Source organism: Dendropsophus ebraccatus, chromosome 14 (genome assembly GCF_027789765.1).
Source record: "Dendropsophus ebraccatus isolate aDenEbr1 chromosome 14, aDenEbr1.pat, whole genome shotgun sequence".
NCBI lineage: Eukaryota > Metazoa > Chordata > Amphibia > Anura > Hylidae > Dendropsophus > Dendropsophus ebraccatus.
Window position 1 is genome coordinate 51,794,743 of NC_091467.1, and position 17,825 is coordinate 51,812,567.

At 44.7% G+C, this 17,825-nt stretch overlaps 1 protein-coding gene across 3 annotated transcripts in view; it reads right to left on the bottom strand.

Annotated features, from left to right (window-relative positions):
• The window catches only part of TAF4 (TATA-box binding protein associated factor 4), a 50,601-nt gene that overhangs the window by 15,043 nt on the left and 17,733 nt on the right, over positions 1-17,825 (bottom strand). For 2 of the 3 annotated variants that reach the window (XM_069952819.1, XM_069952817.1), the window contains exons 3-5: positions 5,688-5,860; positions 4,798-4,917; positions 3,196-3,315 (exon numbers count right to left, since the gene is read on the bottom strand). In XM_069952819.1, coding sequence (XP_069808920.1) covers positions 3,196-3,315; positions 4,798-4,917; positions 5,688-5,860 — 413 coding nt within the window. The remainder of the gene's footprint in view (positions 1-3,195; positions 3,316-4,797; positions 4,918-5,687; positions 5,861-17,825) is intronic. The other variant, XM_069952818.1, reaches the window with a different exon arrangement.

Genomic DNA, 17,825 nt, shown 5'->3' on the forward strand with positions numbered 1-17,825 from the left:
GTCAGAGCATGTAGGACCCCTAAATAATGGCGACGGGGGAATTAATAACTGGGGATCAGGAACTTAGTGGGTTCTTCAGTTCTGTATATACAAAAGAGGATGGACCTGTTGTGGGTGGGGCCAGTACTGAGGTGGGTGGGGCCAGTGCTGAGGTGGGCAGGGCCAGTGCTGCTAACACATGTAATGTACTGAACTGGTTTACTATAGATATGATCCAAGATAAATTAAATAAACTCAATGTAACCAAAGCTCCAGGGCCTGATGGATTACACCCCAGAGTTCTTAGGGAACTCCTTTCTGTAATTTCTCTACCCTTGTATGAAATATTCAGTGATTCTTTGCTTACTGGCATTGTGCCGAGGGACTGGCGTAAGGCAAATGTAGTGCCGATCTTCAAAAAGGGCTCTCGAACTTCCCCAGGTAACTATAGACCTGTAAGCTTAACGTCCATTGTGGGGAAACTATTTGAGGGGCTTATAAGGGACTACATCCAGGAATATGTAGTGGCTAATAGTATTATAAGTGATAACCAGCATGGTTTTACTAAGGACAGAAGCTGTCAAACCAACCTAATATGTTTCTATGAAGAGGTAAGTAGAAGCCTGGATTGCGGCACGGCTGTGGATATCGTGTACCTGGATTTTGCAAAAGCGTTTGACACAGTTCCTCATGGACGTCTGATGGGTAAGTTAAAGTCTATCGGTTTGGAAAATTTAATGTGTAACTGGATTGAAAACTCGCTTAAAAATCTTACCCAGAGAGTGGTGGTCAATGATTCCTACTCTGAATGGTCCCCGGTAATAAGTGGTGTACCTCAAGGGTCAGTACTGGGCCCTCTTCTGTTTAACTTGTTTATTAATGATATTGAGAATGGAATTAACAGCAATGTTTCTATCTTTGCAGATGACACCAAGCTTTGTAGTACAGTACAGTCTATGGAGGATGTGCAGGATGACTTAGACACACTGAGTGTTTGGGCGTCCACTTGGCAAATGAGGTTCAATGTGGATAAATGTAAAGATATGCACCTGGGTACTAATAACCCGCATGCATCATATGTCCTGGGGGGAGTTACACTGGGAGAGTCACTGATGGAGAAGGATCTGGGTGTACTTGTAGATAATAGACTACAGAACAGCACACAATGTCAGTCAGTGGCTTCTAAGGCCAGCAGGATATTGTCATGCATTAAAACAGGCATGGACTCACGGGACAGGGATATAATATTACCGCTTTATAAAGCTTTGGTGCGGCCTCATCTGGAGTATGCTGTCCAGTTTTGGAACCAGATTCATAAAAAGGACGTTCTAGAGCTGGAGAGGGTACAAAGACGGGCAACTAAACTAATAAGGGGAATGGAGCATCTTAGTTATGAGGAGAGATTAAAAGAATTAAATTTGTTAAGTCTGGAGAAGAGACGTTTAAGGGGAGATATGATTAACTTATTTAAATATATAAATGGCCTCTACAAGAAATATGGGGAAAAGATGTTTCAGGTTAAACCCCCTCAAAGGACAAGAGGGCACTGCCTCCGCCTGAGAAAAAAAGGTTCCATCTCCGGAGGCGACAAGTCTTCTTTACCATGAGAACTGTGAATCTGTGGAACAGTCTACCACAGGATCTGGTCACAGCAAAAACAGTAGAGGGCTTCAAAACCGGCCTAGAGAAGTTCTTAGACCAAAATAATATAAATGCATATGTATAGAACCCATCACCCCTCCCCCTTCCCTGTATCCATCCCCTCCTTGGTTGAACTTGATGGACATGTGTCTTTTTTCAACCGTATTAACTATGTAACTACTATGTAACTATGTAAGATCTTCATGAATGCATCTGACTATTTAGAAGTAGTGCAGCCTTTGCCTTTGGGCCTGGAAAAAGTTGCTAACCTTTCAACTGTTATGTGTGTACACGAGGAGCAGCACACTCTCTGGCCACTATATTACTTGTATATGGCACTTTTCACCACACTCTTCATACTCTAGTACTAGTACTCTGAGCTACTGGCAGGAGACTCCCATACAATACACACAGGTAGAGGAAGGGAATCCTGTTCCCCTCTCTCTCTGTCTGTTGATGTCTTGTTGACATCTCCATACACTGCACACACACAAAGGAGAGGGTATCCTGCACCCTTGTATCCCTGTGAATCCAGCACTTCTCTCTTTTTCTGCAGCTAAAGGTGCCCATACACCTTGGGCTGTACATGCTGCTCCCCAAACAACCTCTGACAGATGACGTCAGTGGTGATAGGGGTCAAGTGTTATGGAAAATCACTGCCCAACGCCTATGTTTTAGGAGAGATCAGCTGCAGCGAGAGCTCTCTCGTTGCAACTTACCACTTCCCTCCCCAGAGAACACAAGAACACGCGGCAGTGCTAAACATTCCTGTGTGAGAGGAGGATGGGTTGCTGGCAAGATAACCGCCATCTGGCACGTTGCAGGCCGTCCAGCCAATGAGCGGCTGCAGTATAGTCGCTGACTGGTTGAGCAGGCCTGCAACGTCACTGGACCAAGAACCGGAAACGGAAGAACAGCAGATTGGAGCAGCAGAATATCAGCGGCGTTGGACTCAGGGAGCAAAGTTTGATTATTTTAAAACCACCCATGCCCGTGCATAGGTTAAAAAAAAATGTCCCTTCCCTTTCCCTGCTCCTTCACCATCTGTAGACGTCACTGGGTGTCTGTAACCTGATGCCTCAGTACACTGATAGTCCTCTTTAAAGTTGTAATACATTTTAAACTAGCCAAATAAGTGGCTACTACAGAGTTTCTTTTATTTATTTATACCATTGGTTTATACAAAGTTTGATGAACCGTTAGCATCTATAATATATTAGACTATGTCTATATAATACCAACAATGTACAGTGAGGCGCCGTTCATCAGCTACTTTTCTTGTAGACCCATCCTTCTACACAATATTGTAAAGTATAGTAAACTGGTTTGGTGATATATGGAATGTTATCCAGATTTTCTACCATCTGACCATCACACTTGGCCACAAGGATATAGGTGGAAGCTTCTGACATCCCCACCAGTTCATTAGACTGGAATTGAGAATCAGGATTTGTTAGATTTATTTTCATAACCCCTAAGTGCGATCTGGGATGTTATACAGAGCACCATCACTGCAGATGGTGCAGATCTCCAATGAATGATGGCCGAGTTGGGATGTGGCATTGGGCGCTGTACCGTGGTGGCTGTCGTAGGGGTAGCGGCTCCTTGCACCGGTCTCTGAGGAGTTCCAGTCTGTACGGCCGTTGCTGTCCCCAATGTGGCAGTTTGTGCCGTGCTGCCGAGTACTATCTGATTCTGTGCAGAAGAAACAACACGCACATTATACCTGGCAAATAGGCCCTATGTCGCCACTCAGCCGTCACACATGAAAACTAGTTACAGAAAGAAAGGGCCACACTGGCAGAAGACTACAGCGCTAACACTATTATACACACACTGGCTGATGTAAGACGGATGTAATCCCTGTATATGATGCTGTACCCCAACATAAGCTAGCGCCTTCCTTTTTACCAAATACAGCTCTGTATATGGATGTTCTTTAAATGCTGCAGTGACACATGGAGACCTCTAGGTGGCAGACACAAAACACACAATTCTATAAAGGCAACCTGTGGCTTCTCCGGCAGCTACAAAACAAATGCTATCGTGACCAGACAGCCTTTGGCTTAAAAAACTACAACCCCTATCATGCCCCGACAGCTGGAGGTTGTCACGGTATGATGGAAGTTAGTTATGCAACCACTGGAGGGTCACAGGTTGGGAACAGTGCTCTCGGGTGATAGCCCCTTTTTTTATAGTTCTGCCTATAAAAGACTCATCACATTCAATTCTAAATGATTTATGTTATTGATGATCATGCAGAGCAATCCATGCCAAGAATCATGGGGAAATGGTCCAATAGATATAAAACAGCTCCAAGTACGGCCAGCAGTATTGTGATGTCATCGACAGGAAAATGGAAATCCGATTTTCCACGAGTCAAGTATTGGAGGCTTATCCTTACGTGCCAACCAGGCCCTGCCTATCATAGTGGCGGGCTAACAATATTTTACTGCCCTTTATATCTATAGAAGAATTTGAGTAACTTTGTAGCTACTGTAAGTGTTTTCTCTTATACTTAGAAGCTTTAAAAATTCTGGTTGTTACTTTTGGAAACAGCATTTTAGCTCAATCCCAGTTGACTTGTAATTGACGCATAAGCTCCCACAATGCACTGCTCTCTGGTAACAGGACAGCAACAGAAGTACACTTAGAAACTGGTAAGGAAGGAACATTGGGGCGGATTTACTAAGATTCTCTGGTTTTTGAGAACATGTCACCTCAGGGTTTTAGTTTGCAAACGGACAGGTGTGATGGTTATCAGAGACTTTTGTGGGACGTTACTAAATATAGTGAATATAGTGAAACTAAACACCGTCAGGGAAAAAGTAGCAAAAACACATTAGTAAATCAGGGCCAATGTACTGCTTAGGATCAGTAAGGCTTAGTGGACTCTCAATGAGGTTTTCCTTTACGTATCACAAAGCTCGGTGACTGGTATTGCAGTATGGACTTGTAAGGCCGGGGTCAGACATGGATTACTGCAGAGTATGCCTAGCCTGAACCTGGCCTAAACAACAGTGGGGTAAAATTTCATAATACCAAGAACGGTGATGACATCATAATGCTGTGCCCTGGATATGCAGACTTATGAATGAGCAAAGCGTGACCCAAATGTACAATGTAAAACTTCCATGGAGTGATGAGGCAGCATTAGAAAGGGAGAAGAGGACTCACCTGTACAACAGGGGGCCGCTGTAGTGTGGTGGTGGGCTGCACGGTGGTGGGTGTCTGAGACACTTGCTTGATGATGGTAGTTGGCGTTACCTGCCTTGCTAGAAGGGGGGCTCCAGGCGACTGTAAGCAAGTAAAGTGAAATATCAGACACCGGTTATCACTGGCTGCAGATGTGCCATAGAAAGAAAATAGATTTCTTATGTCGCTCAGCCGTCATGGCAGTGATGAACTGCACACCTGACAAGACCAGAAGACTGAGGGGAGTGATCCTCCAGATGCTGCCTGACTACAGCTCACAGCAGGGGTAGTCAAAGCATGCTGGGAGTTGTAGTTTTCTTACAGCTGCAGACTACAAATGTATGTTAGTAAGCAGTATGGGAAGTATAGAGGAGTGTATGACTGCAGGATCAGGAGAAGAGCGCAGCTCATGTGTCTGTGTCAATGGGGGCCATCTTGGTTGTGGACAGAGAGCACAGCCACAAGCTTCTCTCCTCACCTGTTCTAGTAGTCACTTGGTGTCGGAACACACAGACCCTGACCCATACAAAGCTTTGACATGTCTCTAGGACATGTCAACCTTATTTAAAGTCACAGCTACACCTTAACATAATTAGTGGAGTTAATGGGCTATTTTAGTAGTTGTTTTTCCCCTTTCTTTGTATACCATATGACATGACATCCGCTCCTTTGTGTAACGTAAATGATAAGGGGTTATCTTTATCATATATATATAAATTTTCTTTTAAAATTAGTCTGTCGGCAGTTCTGAGCTACCAGATCTGTGGACAGCCCCATAAAGTACAAAGAAAAGGGATTCAACCCATTATCATCACACACACTTCTTCCATGTATTTCCTTATGAGGATTAGATGTTGCACTAGTGAACATACCTGCACCGTGGAGATCTGCACTGGCGGGGCAGTGGTAGGAGTAGCAGGACGAGGGGCCATTGCATTCTGGGCTTGTGACTGGGCCTGTGCTTGAACCTGAGCCTGCATCTGAGCCAGAGCCTGCTGGGGGATCATCAACAGCTGACCGTTCTCACTGCGGACAAGGACCATCCCTGAAAGAGAAGATAGGCTATATAATACACAGGGCAACCAAGATCAGTATCATGAAACATATATATGTGACCACAGCACCAATACACCAAGGACGTCCACCCGAATCACCAGTCTTACTGCCCTGAAATAGTACCCCTCAGTGAAGAACAATCTGCAGACATAACTGGCCAAGGTTTTCCTATACAAAGCATTGCCAGGTCTGTACTATACTATAGCTCCCTGATCCCCTGCATGGCTCACACTTTTCTGCAGTGTCATGGAGCAAGCTGTACACATAGGAGTGCATTGGCCCCTTACCAAACTTATATACAGTGCATTTTATTCGCTCTTCACAACCCTAACTAGACGATAGGTCTATGTTTTATCCTTTGGTCCTGGACATTATATGTGTATGTATTATCCTCTGGTCCTGGATATAACATGTCTATGTATTATCCTCTAGTCCTGGATGTTATAGGTCTATGTATTATCCTCTGGTCCTGGATATAACATGTCTATGTATTATGCTCTGGTCCTGGATATAACATGTCTATGTATTATCCTTTGGTCCTGGACATTATATGTGTATGTATTATCCTCTGGTCCTGGATATAACATGTCTATGTATTATGCTCTGGTCCTGGAAGATGATGCACTAGTGTAATATCACAACAGCTTCACAGCAGACCAAGGGAGCATATATAATAGTAATACTGGAATGTTTATCAGGGCGAGTGACATTTATAAAGTGCCTACTGTACGTGTTTCTAGGATTTCCTTCTGGGGGTATTTAGAAAAATGAAGGCAAAGCAGAACATAAGTGGCGGTCACCAACATGTGGCAGTTTTTGACGTTAGCAAAACTACAACTTCCAGCCAAAGGCTGACAAGGCATGCTGGGAGCTGTAGTTCTGCAACCATTCTGAGAGGCAGAGGTTAGAGACAATGCTGTATAGCCTGCAGTTCCCAGGCTGTGTAGGGAGGGTGCAGTGTGACAGTGCCCTTACTCTGCAGTTTGCTCCAGAGAGGGTAGAAATGTGCCCTGTTGTGTAACAGGATTATTGCAGCTGCATTGCTTTTAGCATGGCCCTTCCATCTGACAATCACTACAATATGAGGAGAGAGCCGCCTGGTGTTTTGGGTAATGATCTGATCCCGTCAGTCCTGGAGAATATTGTATTTAGCCGGCACTTAGTCTGCAGGGTTGAGCTGAGGACAGTCGCTGTCTGCCGTCACATTCGTGTGTATGAGAGTCTGGGGCTGGCTGCTTACTCTACTGTTTACAACTCAGGCAGATAGAAGCCAAGTTTCCTCCGGTCCATCCTAATAGGTCTCTAGCTGGTTAGTGATGAATGCAGGCAGCCCTGGGGGGAGCTACCCCCAGGCCACCGTACCCTTATTCAACACACACACACACACACACACACATCAGCCTAGGCATATCACTAGCCTTGTAGTCTAACAGCAGGTCCGGAGGCAAATCCTCGAGTTCTCTCATGTGTTTGTGTCTGGCGGTTCTCATCCATCCTTAAAGGGGTTGTCCAGGCTGAGGAAAAAATGGCAACTTTCCTCCAAAAACAGCACCACCCTTGTCTGCCGGTTGCATGTGGTATTTCAGGTCAGGAGCCTACTATAATACCACACACAACCTGTGGACAGGGCTGATGCTGTTTATTTGTAAGAGAGTAGCCATTTTTTTCTAATCCTGATTAACTTTTAAAGGGGTAGTTCACCATTTCAATCAAATCAACTGGTGTCAGAAAAAGGGCCAGAAACTTTTAATTTACTGCTTTAAAAAAATCTCAAGTACTTACAGTACTTATCAGCTGCTGTATGTCCTGCAGAATGTGGTATTCTTTTCCGTCTGGAGAGCAGTTCCTGACATGGACAGAGGTGGCAGCAGAGAGCACTGTGTCAGACTGGAGAGAATACACCATGTCCTGCAGGACCTACAGCAGCTCATAAGTACAGGAAGACTGGAGATTTTTAAATAGAAGTAAATGACAAATCTTTGGCACTTCCTAGTACCAGTTGATTTGAAAGATTCTTTTTAAGAACAGTGCCTGATGGGATTTGTAGTTTTGTAAGAGCTGGGGAGCCAAAGCTTAGGGATGGAGCAGGAATAATTCATATATACAGCAATGGAAAAGTTTGGATAACTGACTTTTATCACACTACCTGACCATATATGTTTATGGTGATAAAACCTAGTACTATACCATTATACACGTAACAGTGACCCAGACGTACCTATACATTTACTATACTGCTCATCCTGCGCCATCCCTACACCCATCACCATGACAACGGGAATTCTCAGACTGGCTCCCTGCGCCGAGCATACCATATTCCCACCAAGTCTGCTCTCATTCTGTCACTGAGCAGAGGAGGCCGTGCACAAGGGCAGCCATGTTTACTGCAGCTCTGCCGGCATACAGGATGAGCAGACACTTCCTATAGACCTGCCGAAATGCAGCGTCAAATGATAATAGTCCATGTGTTGTGTAACTACAACTCCCAGCATGCCCTGGCAGCCACATGTGTAGTAGCGTATACGTCGTTTGCAGGGACAGCTGGTAGTCACGTCTAGATAAGTATTCAGAGTAAACAGATCCCGTATAGGTTATTAGGTATTGTGCCCAAACTTGTGATTTCCAACTGGTGCAAAACTACAACTCCCATCATGCTTTGTCCTGATGGGAGTTGTAATTTTACTTCAGCTGGGGGACACTGCAATAGAGGATACCCAAAGCTGTCAAGGCATTCTGGGAGTTGTAGTTTTACTTCAGCTGAAGATCCTAAGGTGGGGGACACTGCAATAGAGAATGGGCAAAGCTGTCAAGGCATTCTGGGAGTTGTAGTTTTAAAACAGAGGGTTACAGAAAAGTGCAAGAGAGGATCCTTATGGTTATCAGGGCATCATGGGACTTGTAGTTTACCAACAGTAACACGGCCCTTTATTAACCAGAGCGTACACATATACTGCAGAGAGCAACCTCCCCAACTTGAGACCTAGCCACCAACTTGCCATAGGATATACAGTCAGCTTGGACGGCTTGAGGGCCGTCATAGTATAATAGGGCTGTCTGAACATGAACATGAGGACTTACAGTGCAGCGGATTACAGTACCATACATGTGGATGAGTATTAAGCTCCTACACTCCCGGCTGGTTATGCGGTAATGCAATCTCCCATACTTCTCACATCTGACCTATATCTACTTAGTGATAGGCAGAATCAAGAGGAGACTGGGAATAAGAGAAAAGCTAAAGTGAATCAGCAGATTTCAGGCAGGAAATCTCTCATGTTGAGCTGGATGATCCACAAGGCTTCCTGGTGAATGGACGCCCATGACAATTGTTCTTGCTTCTTTATGGGACAAATTATGAGGCGCGATGGGGACAGATTAAATTAGCCGCAAGCTCTGGATTTATTTTAAGAATGACAATTAGGAAAAAGCTTTTCTCACTGGATGTGAATGGGATCACTGGTTATCACCTAGAGGAGAAAGACTTGTCCTCACGTAGTCCCTAGGCAGGTCTCTGACTCTTAAAGGGATTGTTCTACCAATGACACACATACACTTATACTCTATACACAGCATAAAGTGTATGATTGTGGGGGAAGAGGGGGGGGGGGTAGGACCATTGAAACTTATTTGAGAATAGAGGTCCCAAGTCACTATCTATTGCACTATAATAAATATACCAACAAAGTGGATGCTATAAACACTCAAAAAAACAGACATGATTTGCAAAGGAAAGTAAGGTTAAGTGTATACAAGACTGTGCACACCAAGGTGTCAGGAAAATAAAACAAAAAAATTTTTATTAATCCACCTCAACAATTAACAACACTAAAAACAGAACATTTAACAACACCGCTCAGAACATGAATCAAATACATTCAAATGGAGAATGGCCGGGGAGAAAAGGATCAGTAAACAGACGGTAATACGAAAGTAAAGGCTAGTGATAGAAAGCCAGCGCATCAAGGACTGACAGTGAGGGTCCATTTACACACAAAGATTATCGGACAGATTATCTACGAAAGATCTGAAGCCAAAGCCAGGAATGGATTTGAAAATAGGAGAAAACTCAGTGTTTCCTATATGACCTGATCCCTGTTTATAGTCTGTTCCTGGCTTTGGCTTCAAATCTTTGGCAGATAATCTGTCGGATAATCTTTCTGTGTAAATGGACCCTGAGATAAACATATCATATCTACTGGACTATGAAAGACGGTCCTGGCTGTCCTCAATAGCGCTGCATTGTACATGTATGGCCACTTCTCCATTCTGACGGGACACTTGGGACCCCCTTCCCTCCTGCTCCAGCAGTTGGACCCCTTGCATTTATAAACTTATCCCCTGTCGATAGAGGAGTTTTAAAAGTGGGACAAACCCTTTCAGCCTATGTTCACACACTGTTTTAATGTATTTTTTTTTTTTTTTTTATTTGTCTTACATCTCAGAATTCATGCCCGGTACATGTAAATGGGGGCTGTTATTTCACAACCTTTGACGTGTGGTACAAATGAGTGAAAAGTCCTGATCAGTCAGGTGCTGAGATTACTGATATCCAGATATAACTGGGCAGTAGTGTGTTGTTTCCCTGCTCTGTCCACATAACCAGGTCAGACTTCCATAGAAAGTCTGTGGGATCTATCGGACTGTATCCTGTCATGGACACAAAGCAGGAAAGCACCCTTAGTTCTGATGATTTGTGGCCGGGTCTCAACACCCAGACGCCCAACAATCAAAATGTTTGACAGGTTCAATGGGAACCCAAACACTATGTGCAGGGCTCCAGACTAAAAAATTTACCTAGGAGCCATTGGCTCCTAACCTGAAAAATTTAGGCGCCAAATAGAATATTTGGTCGCCAACATTTTAAACCATGTAAAATTAATGTTATGTTACATGGGACTTACTGTGTGCAGAGGCCACGGCAGCATCCTCCTCCTTTAGATCCTTTCTTTTCTTAGTTTGAAAACGTTCAACATGGAAACTTGCAACTTGACAACCATATACAGTCTGACAACCATATACAGTCTGACTCAGTACTTCAGCTTCACTTGGCTAGCCTTTTAATGAGGCTTACTCTTCTGAACTTGAACTTAAAGGGAACCTGTCGACCCCCGTGCCGGGGTGACAGGCTCCCAACCCCCCGTTAGAGCCCCCTATATTCACCTCATCGCGCCGGGTCCCGCTTCTGAAGATGGTCGGGTCACGGAGATCTCAGCCGCTGCAACCCGGCGTGCGCTGAGAGATGAGTCCAACGCTCATAGAGAATGATGGGAGAGTCCAGCGCTCCGTCATTCTCTGAGCGTTGGACTCATCTCTCAGTGTGCGCGCCGGGCTGCAGCGGCTGAGATCTCCGTGACCCGACCATCTTCAGAAGCGGGACCCGGCGCGATGAGGTGAGTATAGGGGGTTCTAATGGGGGGTTGGGAGCCTGTCACCCCGTCACGGGGGGTGACAGGTTCCCTTTAAAAGCTTGCAACAGTCTATACATACTGAGCTAGACTTATGACTGCAGCCATAGTGACCCCCCCCACAAGATGAGTATATAGATAGATATATCTCTCACCTAGTGACTAATGCAAGTGACCCCCTACAATACAGACACCTGAGGGGCCCTGATAATAATAATTGTGCATATATCTATCTCCCAGTGTCTGCAGCCAGTTTGCCCTACACTTATAGATGGCCCCCTCCCCTTATAGATGACCCCCTCTACCCCCATTATAGATGCCCCCTCCTCCCCCCCATTATAGATGCCCCCTCCTCCCCCCCATTATAGATGCCCCCTCTTCTCCCCCCCATTATAGATACCCCCTCTTCTCCCCCCCATTATAGATACCCCCTCTTCTCCCCCCCATTATAGATACCCCCTCTTCTCCCCCCCATTATAGATACCCCCTCTTCTCCCCCCCTTATAGATACCCCCTCTTCTCCCCCCCTTATAGATGCCCCCTCTTCTCCCCCCATTATAGATACCCGCTCTCCCCCCCCCCATTATAGATACCCCCTCTTCTCCCCCCCATTATAGATACCCCCTCTTCTCCCCCCCATTATAGATACCCCCTCTTCTCCCCCCATTATAGATGCCCCCTCTTCTCCCCCCATTATAGATACCCCCTCTTCTCCCCCCCATTATAGATGCCCCCTCTTCTCCCCCCCTTATAGATACCCCCTCACCTTATAGATGCCCCCTCTCCCCCCCCCCCATTATAGATGCCCCCTCTTCTCCCCCCCATTATAGATGCCCCCTCTTCTCCCCCCCTTATAGATACCCCCTCACCTTATAGATGCCCCCTCTCCCCCCCCCATTATAGATGCCCCCTCTTCTCCCCCCATTATAGATACCCCCTCTCCCCCCCCATTATAGATGCCCCCTCTTCTCCCCCCCATTATAGATGCCCCCTCTTCTCCCCCCCTTATTATAGATGCCCCCTCTTCTCCCCCCCTTATAGATGGCCCCCTCTCCCCCCCTTGAAGATGGCCCCTCTTCTCCCCCCATTATAGATGCCCCCCCCCCCTTTCCTCTATGCTAAGCAATATTTAAAAAAAAACAAACACACAAACTCACCTGACAACCCGCTCCCCCGGCGATCCTCTTCTTCTTCGGACGCTGTTCCCGGCTGATGCGCGGCTGCCGGGGGTGTCCCGTCCTATCCCCGGCAGCGCGGCGCATCAGTGAGCTCCTGTACGCCGGGGCTGTGACTTCTGACACAGGAAGCGTCTCTGACGTGCGCTTCCTGTGCCGGAAGTCAGGGCCCCAGGCAGCTCACTGATGCGCCGCGCTGCCGGGGATAGGACGGGACACCCCCGGCAGCCGCGCATCAGCCGCGCATCTTAAAGAGACAGCGCGCCGCCGCCGGGGCCAGTCGCAAATGGCGCCCAGATTAATAAATCTGGGCGCCATTTGCAAAAAGTCAGTCGCATTGGCGACCATTTTGGTCGCCATCTGGAGCCCTGATGTGGTTCTCTATTTTTTTGTACACAACCTTTGCAGAAGACTAGAAAACTGCCAACACCTAATCTAGATAAAACATGCTGAAAATAATAAAACTACTCAAAAGAATGTGGATAAAAATGCCTCAAACAAAACATGACGCTTATTTTGCTTGTAGTATACCTTCGAGCCTCAAAATACACTTTGTGTGAACATAACCTAAGCCGCGGAGCTGCGTCCACTAAAGCAAAGCTTTTAGATTTTGTCCGCATCTCAGAATCTATTGTTTAGAAAGGGGTTGTTCACAGAAAAAAAAAATAATTCTTTCAAATCAACTGGTGCCAGAAGGTGCAAAAGATTTGTAATTTACTTCTATAAAAAAATCTTTACTCTTCCAGTACTTAGCAGCTGCAGTATATCCTGCAGGAAGTGGTATTCTTTCCAGTCTGGAGAGCAGGAGAGATTTTCTATGGCCATTTGTTACTGCTCTGGATAGTTCCAGACATGGACAGAGGTGGCAGCAGAAAGCACTGTGTCAGACTGGAGAGAATACACTACTTCCTTCATGACATACAGCAGCTGATAAATATGGGATGACTTGAAATTTTTTTTTTTTTAAAGTAAATTACAAGTCTGGCACTAGCTGATTTGAAAAAAAAAAAATTTTTTTATGAACTACCCCTTAAAAAGCGGCAAACTTTTCATTATACAATGATAATGCTTATGTGAGAAAGTAGAAAAAAAAAATCTCCTCTACATAATAAATACAAAAAAAAGCATACGGCCGGGCCCCCCAGATATCACTGGTGTCCTTTGTGTTACTTGCAGACTCCAGAATGATGCATTAGCTAATCCCAATGACATAAGTAGACGATAGTACCAGAAGCACACCCTATATACATACAGCCATTGGAGTCTCTCACCTTGAGGTGGTCGGCGTATACCCCTCCATGGCCAGTCCAATTCAGAGACACAAACACCTAGCGGTGCGGCCAAGAGCCGCCTGGGGGTCCACATAGGAAACTTTCCTTCAGATTGCGAATACATCACCTAGCAGAGGTGCGATTTCCTAGGGAGCGATGGTGGTAAATGGACAGGACTGGGATGCAGTAAAATTTAGTTCCTTTACGATGGCTTTTTTATATATAGGTTAGGAGTTTAAGATAGTTGAAAAAGAATAATTTTTTTTAAATCCAAAAACTGGAAGGCAATGCGGATGCAGCAGCGTCAGAGCTCAGGATCCCACTGAGGGAAAAGCTGCACCATCTTCCTTATATAAAGTCATTTGACGCAGGCCATTCCAGCATTAGATCTAAAAACACAGGACGTCTCATTTTGCATGGAAAGATCTGGCAATACGATACAGGGTGCATGTGACAATCCACAAGAGTTTTTCATAAAAACCCAATACAGATCCATTTCTCATGCAAAGCAGCAGAAAAGTGGCGAGGCGGCCTGGAGAGGGGACTCGGCGTTCTTCCTTCACCCTGAGGTTTCCATGTCTCACCACCTGCGTGTTTATTTTGTATTTGTATGCAGCCATCATCTCACATCAGGGTGACTGCCTACAGAATAGACTGATACCAGGACCTATTGTTATGCTGAAAAAGGAGCACCCTACTGCCAACAAGTGCACTGGCAGTGCAACGTTATGCCAACTTTCTATGGAATAAAACTATAGATATTCATAGACTAGGTCTATACTATGTGAAACTGCCCAGGGCATTGAGTCACTATAGTCCAGGGTTATAGAACAGTGTTCCTGTGACTTTCTAGCTGCAAAACTACAACTCCCACTATGACTTCACCAACTACTGACTATCCCGCTGTTCCAAAACCACACTTTCGATCATGACTAGAGATGAGCAAGTATACATTACATATGAAGAGAAGCGATTTTTTTGCTCGGCAGTCGGGCTTATACGCTGGTTGCCTTTGATCTCTGTGCCGCTCCTCCCCGGGTGCCTGAAAAAGCTGGATCCAGTCCTGGGAAACGGGGGAGGGGCGGCACGGAGATCAAAGGCAGCCGACTGCCGAGATAACTAAGCATTTCACTAGTAATGTAAATTTTCTCATCTCTAATCACGACTAACCTAGCCTATGGCTATCCAGCTGTAGCAAAACTGCATCTCCTATCATGATTTGCATGGGTGACACCACTGCACTGACCCAGTCAACGCTTCTGTATATCCTGAGTCTATAATCTATAGAAGCTACTGACCCCTCCCCTGAAGCCATACATCATGTTCACACAAGGAGGATTCGGTCAGGCTTCTTGACATAAAGCACCAAGGGTCCATTCAGATGTGGACAGTATTTTTCAGTGTGGACCATGACAAATGCGAGGCAAAACCATGTGTATATTTCGCAGTGGATTTACTATCAATTCCACCGTTATGTGTTGAAGGGATGAAAACCATGGGGAAAAATATGCAAACCAATCCCCCCCCCCCACATGTGAATGTGTATTGTACTGCAGATCTGCAGCATAGGGACTATGGGCACAGGTGTTGGCGCTAATTCCTCCCATGATCTTATTCTGATTGTTCCAATTCTACTTGAGTATAGGCACAAGGTCCGGGCAGGATCCTGGCTGTATCCAGTCACACTGACGGATGTCCTGTAAAGACTGGACCAATATGAGATAATACCTCAACTATTCAGGTGGTACTGTGCAATGGGATAAGATACATGGTATACCCTGCCCCCCCCCACAAGCAGTGCTATAACACTTCTGTACAATAGTGCCCTAAGGTGTGCAGCAGTGCCAGATCCATCACACACACTATGCACCATTATTCTTCCTATCAATACTACAGAATCTGTAACAGACATGTGAACAGCATCTAATACACAAGTTATGTGATGCTTCATGCCTCAGTTCTGCATGTGCCTTTGTATTACATCACAGAATGAAGAGTGTTGTGGGCGCGCACACACACACACACACACACACACACACACACACACACACACACACACACACACACACACACACACACACACACACTAGACATCTGATTCCAATTCTGCAAAAAAAAAAAAAAAGTCAGCAACACATGGCATAGGAAGGGGATAGTTTTCATAGAGATATCTACTGAACTTTACCACTGTTGTGTATACTATAGCTGAGGTGACAGGTAAGGGTGCGTTTACACAGAGATTTGTCTGACAGATTTTGGAAGCCAAAGCCAGGAATGGATTTGAAAAGAGGATAGATCCCAATCTTTCCTTTATGACCTGATTTCTGTGTATAGTCTGTTCCTGGCTTTGGCTTCAAAGATCTGTCAGATAAATCTGTCTGTGTAAACGCACCATTAGGGTTACCTCTCTTGATTATTTGTCCCAGATCACATGGGATAAATATTTCCAGTGTCAGCTATGAGAGTCAGGCCTGTATCACACAGCGCTGATCTGGTCCTGCTTTAGTTTAGGGAAAGAGAATAAAAAAGCAAAAAAAATGGGGTTCAGATATCCGTCCGTAATGTAGTAATGCTTTGGGTAACCTACACTGTGTAAAAAATAAGTCATTGATACGCTGCCAATTTTGCGCGTTTTCCCACGTAGAAAGAATAGAGAGGTCTGTAATAGTTATCAAAAGGTACACTTCAACTGTGAGACAGAATCTATAAAAAAAAATCACATATGATTTTTAAATAATTATTTTGCTTTTTATGACATGAATTAACCCCTTAAGGACAGAGCCTGAAATGGCCTTAATGACAGAGACAAATTTTATGAATATGACCAGTGTCACTTTATTCATTAATAACTTCGGGATGCTTTTACCTATCCGGCTGATTCTGAGATTGTTTTCTCATGACATATTGTACTTTACATTTCTGGTAAATTGGAGTCGATACTCATAACGAATCTTTATGAAAAAAAAAACCAAATAATGTGAAAAAATGTGAAAAACTGCATTTTTCCAACTTTGAAACTTTTTTGTGTATACAGAAAGTGGTTATACCACAGAAATTATATATTAAATAGCATTAGCAACATGTCTACTTTATGTTGGCGGCATCTATTAAACGATCTTTCATTTTTTTTAGACAATAGGAAGCTTAAAACATTAGCAGCAAATTTCCAAATTTTCAGTAAAATTTCAAAATCAGATATTCTTAGGGACCTGTTCAGGTTTAAAGTGTATTTGAGGGGCCTGTATGTTAGAAAGCCCCACAAAGCACCCCATTTCAGAAACTGCACCCCCCACACTCTGCAAAAGCATGTCCAGAAAGTGTTTTAACCCTTTAGGGGGGTCACAGAAATAAAAGCTAAGTGTGTAAGAAATTTGAAAATTAAAATTTTCTGTGCAGAGATTTTATTGTAATCCAATATTTTTCATAATTATACACCTATTACCAGAGAAATGCACCCCAATAATTATTGCCCCGTTTCTGCAGTTTATAGAAATACCCCATATGTGGCCCTATTGCGCTATTTGACGCAACCACAAGCCTCAGATATAAAGGAGCGCCTAGTGAATTTCAACGCCTCCGTTATATTTGGTCATTTTTGACTGTACCACTTCAGGTTGGCAGAGGCTCTGGGGTGCCAAAACCTAAAAAACACCCCTAAAGGGACACCATTTAGAAAACTACACCCCTCAAGGAATGTAACAAGGGGTGCGGTGAGCATTTGGACCCCACAGGTGCTTCACAGATTTTCCGAACAATATGGCGTGAAAAAAGAAAAATTTATTTTTTACACTAAAACGTTGTTCTAGCCTTCAATTTTTCATTTTCTTAAAGGGATAAGAGGGGAAAAAAAAAGAGACACAAAATGTGCAGCGCAGTTTCTCCCGAGTACGGAAATACCCCACATGTGACAATAAAGCGCCAAGGGGGCGCAGGACGAACCTCCAAAGGGAAGGAGCGCCAATTGGCTTTTGGAAGCTGAATTTCACTGGAAAGGATTTCAAGGGCCATGTCGCATTTACAGAGCCCTCGTGCTGCCAAGACACTGGAAACCCCCCACAAGTGACCCCATTCTGGAAACTACACCCCTCAAGGAATCTAACAAG